The sequence below is a fragment of the Brienomyrus brachyistius genome, chromosome 4 (genome assembly GCF_023856365.1).
Source record: "Brienomyrus brachyistius isolate T26 chromosome 4, BBRACH_0.4, whole genome shotgun sequence".
Taxonomy (NCBI): domain Eukaryota; kingdom Metazoa; phylum Chordata; class Actinopteri; order Osteoglossiformes; family Mormyridae; genus Brienomyrus; species Brienomyrus brachyistius.
In genome coordinates this window covers 1,328,388-1,341,487 of record NC_064536.1, presented here as the reverse complement: position 1 = coordinate 1,341,487, position 13,100 = coordinate 1,328,388, and the positions used below count along the sequence as shown (strand labels likewise).

Here is a 13,100-nt window from a genome sequence, read left to right as displayed (position 1 = left end):
GCTGCACATCTTTGTCAGAGAAGACGTCTAGCTAGTTAATTATCTGGTCGGAATTTGCACATTTACTGAATTTTGAGTATTAAGTATTTTCCTGGTGCACCATTCTAGGGGTTAAACATCAGATAAAGGAGGAGAATGAGACCAGGAAACTGACCAGTGAGAGACCGAGTAAAATCGGGGTGGCACTGAAAAGCCTATTAAGAAAATGTCAAAGTATGGACCAAATTCTTAAATTTGGTAAGTAAAGATATTCTGGATTACATACAATCAAGCACTGCTAATAGAATTTGACTGCATTCTTAATAAAACAACATTATACTGTATGTTTCACCTCAGTTACAAAAAGACGTTTATTGAATTTAAACTTTAATTTTAACGTCGTTACCTACAAAGTTTTACTCAGATCCTACATATGTCTGAGGACTGCGTATGGGGCCCATTGTCCCAAAGAAGGAGCAAGCCAATCCCCAGCCAGTTATGGTCTTTGACTCCTCCTCATTTCCTGTTGCAGCCAGTGTCCCTGAGCTCCGGCTGGTGGTTCTGGGGAGAAGTACAGCTAGGAAAAGCTTAATAGCAAATGCCATCCTGCGCAGAGAGGTGTTTGTGTCTGGGACGCCCTCACAGACACAGGTCCAGATGAGCAGCGAGAGGAAAATCAGGACCATTGCCGGGAGACAGGTGGTGGTGGTGAATACTCCAGACTGGTTTAGCTCTACAGTGTCCCAGTTTGAGCTGTGGCAGGACGTCAAACACTGCATGGAATTGTCAGCTCCAGGGCCCCATGCCTTTCTCTTGGTCACAGAGATGCATGAGTATGGAGAGGTGCAGGCAACAATATTAGAGAAGATGAGGGAGATACTTGGAAATGATTGCTTTCCACACACCATTGTCCTACTGACTCACGCCAGTGAACTGACAGAGAGCATCACTGGAAGCTTTGTGCATACTGGCAGCTCAGACCTCCAGAGAAAAATGACCAGATGTGGTAACAGGTATCATATCATCAACATCAGTAACTGGCCTGAAAGCTATCAGATCTCCTGGTTGCTGGAGAGCATAGCGAAGATGGTTGAAGAAAACCAATGGAGCTTCTACAGCAGTAAAATGCATAAAGAGGTGATGTCTCAGATTCAAGAGATGGAACAAAAGTTTCAGAGGGAAAGAGCCGAGAGGAAACTGAGAGAAGAACTGGAAGCGAAGAAGAAGTTTGAGAAGGAGCTGCAAGACTCTCTGAGGGAGAGGGAGACCGTGATTCAGGTACAGAAGAAAAAGATTGTAGTGCTGGAGGAGAAGATAGTTGAACTGGAGGAACAGCTGAAGGAAGAGAGGGATGAAGAAAAGAAAAAAGAACTTGAAGAAGAACTGAACAAAGAGGTAGAGCTGAGGAATGTTATGCAAAATGAGGTTAAGCAATTCAAGGAGGAAGCAGAGAAAGAAAAAAGTGAGCGGGAGGAGAAACACAGACAGGAGATTGAAGAGATCAGAGAGGACTATGAGGAGAAGGCTGAAGCAGAAAGATATGTGATGAAAATACTGCTACCTGAAATGTTTAGCAGACTACAGTCCACATTAAAAACCAAGAACAATGAATATGAGAGACAGATTGAGGAAAAGCATCATGAAATAGCTGTTATAAAGGAAGAAATGCAGAAGTTAAAGACAGAGATGAACAGAGAGATGGAGGAGATGAAGAGGGTGATTGCGAGAGTGCAAGTAAACCTGGAGAGCAGCCCACAGCTTGAGGGAACTGCAGTCTGAACTCTGCAGCTGTGTGTGTGTGCAGTCTGTATGTTCCTCCTGTGTTTGGGGTTTTTAGATGTTTGTTCATTTCCTTCTATCTCAGGTGAATTGATGACTACATTGCTCATATTGTGTGAATCTGTGTCTGCCATTGATTGATTATACATTTTTTATTCTGTGCAGGTGTGTCTCTTAGCCAATGAATTACTTTACTCCCAAAAAATTCTACTACACTCCATCAGGTGGCAGTATCACTCCAACAAACTGCTACAAAAAAATATTGAAATGTCTGTTGAGTAACTAGTAAACAAGATGCAGTATTGTACAAATTAATGTATGTATAAATTATGTTTTATGTCTTTATGAGTATGTCAGCTTAGCCATTTCAGATCTTTCTTGAAAGTCACCCCGGTATTTGCAGTAACTGTTTTATATACCCATAAATTTGAAAAAGAACTAAACAAAGAGGTGGAGCTGAGGAATGTTATGCAAAAAGAGATTAAAAGACTCAGAGAGGAAGCAGAGAGAGAAAAAACAGAGGAGAAACACAGACAGGAGATTGAAGAGATCAGAGCGAACTACGAGGGGAAGGTCTAGGCTGAAGCAGAAAGACATGTGATGAAAATACTGCTACCTGAACTGTTTAGCAGATTACAGTCCACATTAAAAACCAAGATACACAATGAATATGTGAGACGGACTGAGGAAAAGAACCATGAAATACCTGTTATAAAGGAAGCGTGTAGCAGAGAGAGAGAGAGTGAGTGCAGAGGGAGAAGAATGAAGAGATGCAGAAGTTAAAGATAGAGATGAACAAAGAGATGGAGGAGATGAGGAGGAAGGTTGCGAGAATGAAACTAAAGCTGGAGAGCAGCCCACAGGGATCCCCAGGAGAGAAGAAAGGTCATGGAGAGATTCACTGGATCCTGAGGAACCTGGTCAGAGTGTCACTGCTGTTTGGTTTCCTTTTTGTGCTGATTCATATTTGTGGTTCTTTCACACCAGAAATGATCCTGGTCTGCTTTGTTCTTTCCAATATGGTCTTTTTTTTACCTTTTTCCTGGTTGACTGGGGGCTGAGGAGAACGATCAGGCTCCTGGGCTGAGGGCGTATTCTGAGCTAGCAGCCAATAGCAGGTGAACAAAATTGTATCATCATCTCCCAGCTGGCAGTATCATTCCAATAAACTGTTAAAAAAAGAAAACGTTTGTTGAGTACCTAAAAAGTGAGATACAGTATTATGCAAATTAATGGTTTTAATTTCTGTGTTAATTATGTTTTATGTCTATATGAGTGTGTCATTTTCACTACATCAAAACTTTTTTGAAAGTCACCCCGAGTAGTTGGGCTGCCACTCAGCTCAATTGGTTGAATGAGTGGCTCCGATGCTGATACCCCTCCAGTCATGGGTTCTAGGCTGCCCTGTGGCCATCGTCAGCTTTTAGGGGGCAACAAATAGCTTTGCAGGCTAAGTCTCTATGCTTGTGATCAGAAGATTAGAATGCTAGAACTACATTAGAATGCATCTCTTAGCCTATTCCATCTTGCTCGCTGTAACTTGGGGGCCAAAGCACAGGGTCAGCCAATATGTGGGGCCCCTCAAGCTGGGGGTTAAGGGCCTTGCTCAAGGGTCCACTGACATGTGATTGTTCCATCTATTATGTTATGTGTGTCTGTTAGTCTTGGGTATGATGTTAAACTGCATCTGGCCCTGCAAGCAGTCCACCAACTTGCAGGGAAACTATTTTGGGGGGTTTGTGGTGGGATTGGCATCTCAGCCAGTGTAAAACACTTCACAGCAGCTCAGCCCAAACAGGCACGACACCCTTCTGCTCTCCGCGTGAGTAGCTCTGCTGAGAGGCTGCTGCCATTTTTCTAATTGTTATGCTTAAGGTAGTTTTAACTGGTTTTTGAGGTGTCTGTTTAAGAAATTCATATATTACTCATATTAATCTTGTGTGAATACACAACACAGAAATGTACACAAACACATGTGACGTGATGACATAAAAGTACACCACTATTTTGTTTACTTGCACATCAATTTATTTAGCCGATTGCACCTGGGTGACTTGAAGTAATACATCAGATCATACACAGCTCAGAAATTTACGGTGTTCATATCAAGGCTGTAAAGCAGTTTTACTTCCAGCAAATGCAAAAGTGCACATCAGATTATTAAAACTCATCAAACGGTGATTTTAATCTTGAAATAAATTCCACCCTGTGAAAGACGTCATCCTTCCCCCCGTCCATCAGAGAGTCCATGAGTGGAATTACCAACGTGAACGGCACTATTCTCCATCACGCCATCATAGCAGTCTTCATGGTACAGCTGCCGTGACAAAGACACTAGCAGACACAGACGTGGCCCTAGTCCAGCTCCGCAGTGAAATAGAGATGCCAGTCCACACACTAGAGGTGGGGTCCGCTTCCAGTCTCCTGAATGGCATGCACCCCCTCGCTTTGGCCAGCAGGGAAACTTTCTACAGCTGCTGTTGAAGGGCAAACATCGGCTACTGCATCAGGGGTAATCAAGCATCGTACTCATAAGAACATAAGAACATAAGAACATAAGAACTATACAAACGAGAGGAGGCCATTCGGCCCATCAAGCTCGCTTGGGGAGAACTAAACTAATAGCTCAGAGTCGTTAAAATCTTATCTAGCTCTGATTTAAAGGAACCCAAGGATTCAGCTTGCACTACATTATCAGGAAGGCTATTCCATACTCTGACTACACGCTGCGTAAAGAAGTGCTTCCTTAAATCCAGCTTGAAATGTTCTCCCGCTAATTTCCACCTATGGCCACGAGTTCGTGTATTTAAACTAATGCTGAAGTAACTATTTGGTTGAACAGCATCCAAACCTGTTAGAATCTTATATACCTGGATCATGTCCCCCCTCAATCTCCTTTGCTTGAGACTGAACAGATTTAGCTCAAGTAACCGTTCCTCGTATGACATTCCTCTAAGACCAGGAATCATTTTTGTGGCCCTACGCTGCACCTTTTCTAAGGCCACAATGTCCTTTTTAAGATATGGTGACCAAACCTGCACACAATATTCTAGGTGAGGTCTCACCAAGGAATTGTATAATCTTACCATTACCTCCCTTGACTTAAACTCCACACACCTGGAGATATACCCCAACATCCTATTGGCCTTTTTTATTGCTTCCCCACACTGGCGAGAATGGGACATGGAAGCATCAACATACACACCAAGGTCTTTCTCATGATCAGCTACCTTTATTTCAGTGACACCCATGAAATACCTGTACTTTATATTTCTGCTCCCTAGATGGAGTACCTTACATTTATCGACGTTAAATTTCATCTGCCAGGTATCGGCCCAGTCACTAATTAAATCAAGATCCCGCTGTAGCTGCTGAGCCACTAATTCAGTATCTGCTACACCACCCACCTTGGTGTCATCTGCAAATTTCACCAGTTTACTGTATATATTGGTATCCATATCATTTATGTAAATTAGGAACAATAGTGGTCCTAAAATCGAACCCTGCGGTACCCCACTATGAACGCAATTACCACACTGGTAATACCACAGCAATTACACAGAGAGCTCAGGGAGTCACACCAGACCAGAGGGCTGAAATGCAGACTCAATTTGAAAAACTGTTGAAAGCATATGTCATTGAAGAAAGCTATTGTATGTGGGCTGTGCCGGTTGTCTTGGTGAGCAAGACAAAATGGCACTTGGCATTACTGCTTGGACTATATAAGAAACTCAGTCAGATGACAGTCAAAGATTCCAACCCTCTTCCTTGAGTGGATGATGCATTGGATGCTCTGACTGGTTTGCTTGGTTCTCCATGATGAACCTTCAGCATGGTTATTGGCAGGTGAACTGAAAGAGGAAGACCATGAAAAAACAGCATTCTTTATGGGCAGTGGGCTATATCACTGTAAGGTAATGCCAGTGGGACTCACCAATGCTCCTGCTGCATACCAGTGCTTAATGGAAATGGTATTTAGTGGTTTACAGCAGCTGCTTCAGCGAACATCTCCAGCACCTGGAAGAAGTCCTATTCAGATTCCAGTCTGATAAAATCAAGCTAAATCTATCAAAATGCTGTTTGCTGGAATCAGGTACAATTTCTTGGCTATGATGTGCCCAAGGATGGCATTCAGGTCCTCAAAATGTGAAGAGTGTTCAAGACTGGCTTACCCCACGCTCAGCCACGGAAATAAGTGCATTTACTGGGGTTGTTCATATTATTGTAAGTTCATTAGGAACTTTGCACATCATTGTGTCCCTTTACATGCACGTCACCCTGCTGACACCTTCTGTATGGCTCCCATTAGTCCACACCCTATTGAGAGACAGCCCAGTCCTGTAAGTCCATCTTGTCTTGCCAGTTCTGTACATTACCACAGCTCCAGTGGAACAGATCCAAAAATCCTGCAGTCTCCTGCAGTCAGACCTCTCCGCAGCCTTCTGGCCCAGATGGCTGCACCATGGGCTATACAGTCTATATCCTCTCCAATGGTGCTTCAGCTCCATGAGGAAGACCTTAAAAAGGAATAAAACCAAGACCCCATCCTGTCTTGGGTTATTAGGTGGAAAGCTACAGGTTGGAAACCCACATAATGCTGCATGAGTAAAGGCATGAGGGAGGAGAAAGTGCTCTGCCTCTTATATTGGTTCACTCTGCCATGAAGTTTTTTGTCCACACAAAGTCAATGCTGCATTGAGTCGTTCCTCAAGCCTTAAACGACACAGTCTTACAGCTTCTGCATGGAAATTCATTAGCTGCTGACATACCGCCAGATAAAGTCCTGAAACTTGCTCAGCAACTGTGCTACTGGTCTTTCATGTCCTGTACTCCATGTGATGCAAGATAGAGACCTACACCTCAGCCGAGAGCTCCTGTGAAAACTGTGGTTGCCACTGAGCCCTTACAAAAAGCCGCATCCACCATCCTTGAGCTCCCCATCACCAGTTGTCGTAACAGGTATGTGCTTGTTGTTCAAGCAGCACGCCACAACAGTTGCAAAATGTCTGTTTGAGAACAATATTTGTGAACATGGCATCCCAGAGATGCTACACAACGATCAAGGATGTCAATTTGAGTATGACCTAGTGAAACACCTGTGTCAGCTGTTGGGCATCCAGAAAACATGAACGAGCCCATATCATCCTCAGTGTGATGGCATGGTGGAGAGATCAAACAAACCGCTCACTTGTCCAGCAGTCGGGTGAATGGCATGACTGTCTGATCCAAATTGCCTTGGCATACAACACAAGCCCGCACTCTACCACAGGTCTCACCCCCTTCTTCCTCACACATGGTCATGAAGCTAGGATGTCTGTTAATGTGCTGTTACCTAACACCACACCACCTTTGATCGCTCCAGGTTCTCATACTGATTATGTTGCACACTTGACACGGAAACTTAAATCGACCTTCAGATCTGCTGGGTGGAACAGAGATGACAGGCAGCCCACAATCAACAGAAACGATAGTATGACGGACGTGTCATGCACATTCCCTATGTTTTTGTACCTTGTGTAATTAAATGACCCCATTATATCAAAACAAAAAAACTCGCTCCTCTTTGGAAAGACCCCTTTAAAATATTGGGTTCAGATGATTCCCCTGGAGTGACCTATAGGATCTGTTACCTACTGGATCAATCAAATAAGTCCCAAATTGTCCATTACAGCTGTCTTAGGCCATAAAATGTCCAGGTGCCTGCTTGTGGATGTAAGTCACTTGCTGGCGACTTATCTGAGCAACCCCGGCCTCCTTGTCTGACTGTGTTGTCAGGTGCTTTGCCTTTTAGACCTTCACCATTGGCAGCAACACAGACCTGTAGTGTACCTGGCTGCAGAGGTGCCTGGCTCCTCAGACTCGCCAGCCACAGCCGCGGTTCCAGCCCAGAACCTCCTCTGACCGTGTAGCGGTACAGGGGTCTGACTCTGTCCCCCCGGTCCAGGCCCTGGTTTGTCCTTGCATCCCAGAGACCATCAGGTCAGACCTCCCAGATACCTGAAGGACTATGTTCTGTATGTGACATTGTTGTTTTGCTCTTCTTCCTTGTTCTTTCTCCTTACTGTATGTGAAATGGGGGACATTTCTTTTGTGGCTGGGGGAGGAAATGTAAGGTGTTGAAATTTACATTAGACTGTTTGCAGACTCGTGTTTGCGTGTTTATTGTTTTGCATGGTCACACGTTTGGATATTCACATTTTCATCTTTGAAATGACTGGGTTGTTTTGTTGAATCTGCCTCTGCTGGTGACTCTATAGGTTTGCCTTAAGCCAGGTCCTGCTAGCTTCTGATTAGTTGTTGTGGTCACTCGTGAGGAGATTTGTGTAGGTCAGGGTGCGGAAATGTGATGGAGTAATAGATGGCTGTGCTTGAAAGGTATTCACCTCCATCGTGTTGTTCTCTTTCCACCAAGAACTAGCCAGGTTCGATGCTCGTATTTGAAGGTTTTTATGTGGTTAAGGACCTGGAACTGATAAAATTTTTAGACAAATCACTCCAAAATTGAAGCAGCTCCACATAGTGCCATCAACAGGAAGGATGACTACAGATGACATTTGACCTTGTGAATGTCAGGTTAGGTTGAGGATCATGCACTAGTACAGTGCATTGCCATGCTCACCACACAACGAAACAACTCGGGGTCCTGGGTAAGTCCGAGAGCCGACATGCGGTCCAGTGCCACCCACTGGATGTGCCCATCTATCAGGCAGGTGTTACATGGGCGTCCCCTTGTCTTGGTCCAGCTGGTCCTCAGCAATGAGGATCCTGCAAGCTGGACCACCCTCATGGAAACATGCCATATTGCTATAGAGCCATAATTCTAGGGACTCCTTGAGCGGGTTCTTATTCCATACAAAGTCTAACTAGCGGTACCCAAGGGATCTCCAAAAAGACACAGTACATAAGGAGCCCAGTCTTCATCTCAGGTCACCGAATAGCATCCATGTCTAGCAGCCAGCAGGAAGATTGGATCCAGGCCACTCAGAAACCCAGGCACTCAGACTCATCACTCAGTCTCATGAGAGTCTCGATCAGAGCCCCTATTGACTCTATGAAGACCACAGCATTGTCAGCAAAGGTAAATCTTCACTGACCAACAAATGCCACACAGCTGCTGGACCCTACAACCGTGCTCAACACAAAGTCCATGCAAGCATAGAACAAAGTAGGAGCAAGAACACACTCCTGACAAATCCTAAATTCCACTGGGAAGAACACAGAGGTTCTGCCTCCATTTTGTACAGCCCTCCTGGTACTGATATACAGGCCAACCATGACATCCAGCAACTTTGGGGGGGGGGGGATCCCACAAAGTCTTAGGATGTCCCACAGGGCAGCTTGATCAGCTGAGTTTTTGGCCAGCTTTATGACAATTGAGAAAGGCTGCAAACAAGATTTGTGATCACTGGATGAGAACCCACAGTGCCAGGATGTGGTTGATGGTACTGTAGGCTTCATAGGTGCTAAAGATGACCCTAGCAAGGACTAAGCCTGGCACTGACAGTAGTGTTATTCCCCTATAGTTGCCACAATTCCAGATAGGGACAGCAAGTCCTGTTTTCCAGTCGGTTAGGATGACACCTGTCTCCCAAATGGTAGTAAAAATTGCTTCCAATGTCAGGAGGACAGCATTACCACCAGCCTGAAGAAGCTCATCCTGGATACTGCAGATCCCTGAGCCCTTCTGTACTTGCATTTGGAAAACACAGTGACGTTATTATTACTGTAGTATATTTCTGTTTTCAGTTATGTAATTGAAGGATATGCGTAGGTTGAATTGGGAGAAAATGATATGATTCTGATCAGGGAACAGTATGTAAGAACTTGTCTAATCCAATGTTTGCTAACACATCTCTCTTAACTTCTGCATTTATCTGTTTGGGATTTGAAGGCTGAATGAAGAGCCAATATTTATACGAAGCACTTTAGCCATGTGCCATAACAAGCTTTGTAACTTTGAAGAAGTCAAAGAAATGAAACTAATCCGCACTGTAATTAATTGTGGAATTGATATTCCCTTGACAGCACAGTGTGAGATGCTGGCTTTAAACTTGGGTTTTATCTGTTCGATATCAAACATAGAGCAATTTGCTGTGGTTCCTGAACTCTTAACTGGAAAAGTGCAACATTAGATTCCTGTTGTGTTTTTGCAGTGGCACCTGTTCTCAGCAACATCACAGCATCGCGAAACAGAATCGAGTCTAGCTGAGACGCAGGCTTGAGTTTGGGGCCCAGTTCTCATCCCCACTATTGTGTATTGCGGTATATGGGAGACATTCGATCGGCAGACCTGTCAGTGCTCAGGTGTGGACAGCAGGGATTTCTCTTAATTATATTTTTCTAGATTACATGCAGGTGTAAAGAAATGCACTTTTTCTTGGGGGGATTTCTGTGGTTGGAAGCATGGCCTGTAAAGTTCAGAAAGCTGAAATACACAAATGGCAGGAAAATGTGTGAAACCCCTTAAAAAGTATCAGACTGAATCTAACGGCTAAACCTCAGATCTCGTTAATGGACAAACAATTCCTAGGTCATTGCTGTCGTTTTTCAAGACTAATATCGGATCAGTCTGGTTTTCTATTTGAGGTTAAGAAACTAGTCAGTCCCATCGTCACGGGATTGTCACTGGGCTGCAGTGGAGTGACATTTTAAGTCTGTGATGCAGTGACTGTTAAAATTGTTTAAGAAAAAAACATGATTATCCATTTACTGATTGCTAATGCAGTGTATGCTGTTTTATTAATATTTTGATGTGACACCATTGAAGAGTAAATGATATATTGAGTGTATTTAAGATGTGGCTTTTATCTATTCATTGGATTATTTTAAAAGGCCTTTTTGTCATTGTGCAAACATTAGCAAATATTTGCTAACCTAACAAACAGTGTTTTTTAATGTTTATTTTAAACATTAGTTTTATCTAAAACTGACAGCGGTATATAAATCTTTAGTGTATCTCAATATGGGAGACACATTAGAGAGAAATGCGTAGACCAGCGATGGGGGGGGGTTCTGGAGCCTATCCCGGAAGCAATGGGCACGAGGCAGGGAACAACCCTGGATGGGGGGCCAGCCCATCGCAGGGCACACTCACACACCATTCACTCACGCATGCACCAGAATGAACTTAATCCCCAAAACTAATTTCAGCTGCATTTCAGCCCTGCCACAAAAGGACCTGCTGACATCATTTCAGTGATTCTCTCGTTAGCACAGGTGAGAGTGTTGATGAGGACAAGGCTTTTACATCACTATGTCATGCTGATTGAGTTAGAATATCAGAGTGGGTGTTCTCCCTCTGTTAACCATGGTTACCTGCAAGGAAACACATGCAGTCATCATTGCTTTGCACAAAAAGGGCTTCACAGGCAAGGATATTGCTGCTAGTAAGATTGCATGTAAATCAGCCATTCATCGGATCATCAAGAACTGCAGTGAGAGAGGTTCATTAGAACTGTCATTAATCCTTATTTGGATTGTGCAATATTACAAATCTGTTTTGGTATTGAATGTTTGTTCTATCCCATCATCACATGCTGCTATCTCAATTATTCAAGGCACTACACTAAGACACTTTTCATTACCATGTGCACTAATAATCTGTTATTTTATATTTGTTATAGCTTACAGTTTTTTTTATTTTTTTACTTTGTACATAGTATGAGTATTTATGAGTATTTATATAGTTACAACACAAGTATCACTCATAGTTATTTTGCAGTATTATTTTCTTTACCTTACCTTTATTCCTATTGTTGCACTGAGCATGTAAAGGACAAAAGAATTTCCCTCGGGATAAATAAAGTTTTTTCTTATCTTATCTTATCTTATCTTATCTTATCTTATCTTATCTTATCTTATCTTATCTTATCTTATCAATTGCTGTTGACTTCAAGACTTCAGGGCGCACAAGTAAGTCCAGGAAAGGTAAAATTATTTTCTCTGATTAATTCTCTTTCTGATTGTTTTGGCATCTGGAAAAACACAAAGGTGAGCGTTACCATCAGTCCGATGTCATGCCAACAGTAAAGCATCCTGAGACCATTCATGTGTGGGGTTGCTTCTCAGCCAAGGGCGTGAGCTCACTCACAATCTTGCCTAAGAACACAGACATGAATAAAGAATGGCACCAAAACATCCTCCAAGAACTCCCAACCATCCAAGAACAATTGGGTGATGAACAACGCATTTTCCAGCACCGTGCCATAAGGCAAACGTGATAACTAAGTGGCTTGGGGAACAAAATGTTGACATTTTGGGTTCATGGTCAAGAAACTCCACAAATATTAATCATATTGAGAACTTGTGAATCCCCAAGAGGCGGATGGACAAACAAAAACCCACAAGTTCTAACAATCTCCAAGAATCGATTATGCAAGAATGGGCTGTCATTAGTCAGGATTTGGCCCAGAAGTTGATTGACAGCAGCCAGGGCGAATGGCAGAGGTATTGAAAAAGAAGGGCCAACACAGCAAATATTGACTCTTTGCATAAACGTAATGTAATTGCCAATAAAAGCCTTTGGCACTTATGAAATGCTTGTAATTATACTTCAGTATACCATAGAAATATCTGACAAAAAGATCTACAAACACTTAAACAGCTAACTTTGTGAAAACCAACACTTGTGTCATTCTCAAAACTTTTGGCCACTGCTGTCCGTTGTTGGGAACTTTTTCAGAGACCAGGAGACGTTGGGATATCATTCAAGCAGAAGTTACTCTTTATTGAGAACTCGCCGAGCGTCGCTGTAGCCATCCAAGTCTGACTAAAAAACTCAGCTCTGGAGAGTTTATACTTTACAAGAGGGGGAGGATACAAAGAGGTGGAGACCACTTAAACAAAGCATAGTCTAGTACAGGAGTCAGCCTGCTAACGGAAGTTCCCCAGCCCTGATCTTCTCAGTATAACAGTGGCTTTCAAATGCATAGGTGCTAATCTAATCAGCCTGACAGTATCACCTAAACCTTTACATTCTCATAGAGACAGAGGCACAGCCTGGCCTTGAGATTAGCATTCCCATTGACTGTGGGACCCTACCCAGTGGTCAGGAAGTACATAAAGACAACAGGTTAATGTCTCTGACACCTGGGGTACAAGACTTGATCTTTTTAGAATGTCACCAATTTTACCTCAAAATGTAAAACCCAATGTACATAACTTGTTCAGTTTGTGTACTATTATGTTGGAAGCTAGATTTAACATTTTATAAATTTGTAATCTTACAACGTATAGCGTGTGGTTTAATTTTGTGTCACTCAAAATCCATGCATGATAGCTAAATTCTGATATTGGAACTCAGCACGAACAATTCTGTAAGATTCACCTATTTTGATTTATGA

The 13,100-nt window shown here is 43.0% G+C and overlaps 2 protein-coding genes and 1 long non-coding RNA gene across 19 annotated transcripts in view; 2 read left to right on the top strand and 1 right to left on the bottom strand.

Annotated features, from left to right (window-relative positions):
• LOC125740447 (trichohyalin-like) overlaps positions 1-2,385 on the top strand; it is a 114,439-nt gene extending 112,054 nt beyond the window's left edge. The window contains exon 8 of the mRNA XM_049011583.1: positions 2,059-2,385. The gene's annotated coding sequence lies outside the window, so the exon portion shown is untranslated. The remainder of the gene's footprint in view (positions 1-2,058) is intronic.
• Positions 1-13,100, top strand: part of LOC125740452 (trichohyalin-like) — a 65,237-nt gene that overhangs the window by 37,874 nt on the left and 14,263 nt on the right. For 2 of the 17 annotated variants that reach the window (XM_049011609.1, XM_049011602.1), the window contains one exon: positions 109-237. The exons of 12 other annotated variants lie outside the window; for them this stretch is intronic. In XM_049011609.1, coding sequence (XP_048867566.1) covers positions 109-237 — 129 coding nt within the window. Of the gene's footprint in view, positions 1-108; positions 238-511; positions 993-13,100 lie in introns of all 17 variants that reach the window. 3 more of the 17 variants (XM_049011604.1, XM_049011605.1, XM_049011603.1) reach the window with 3 other exon arrangements.
• The window catches only part of LOC125740525 (uncharacterized), a 30,908-nt gene that overhangs the window by 7,508 nt on the left and 10,300 nt on the right, over positions 1-13,100 (bottom strand). The gene's annotated exons all lie outside the window — the stretch shown is intronic.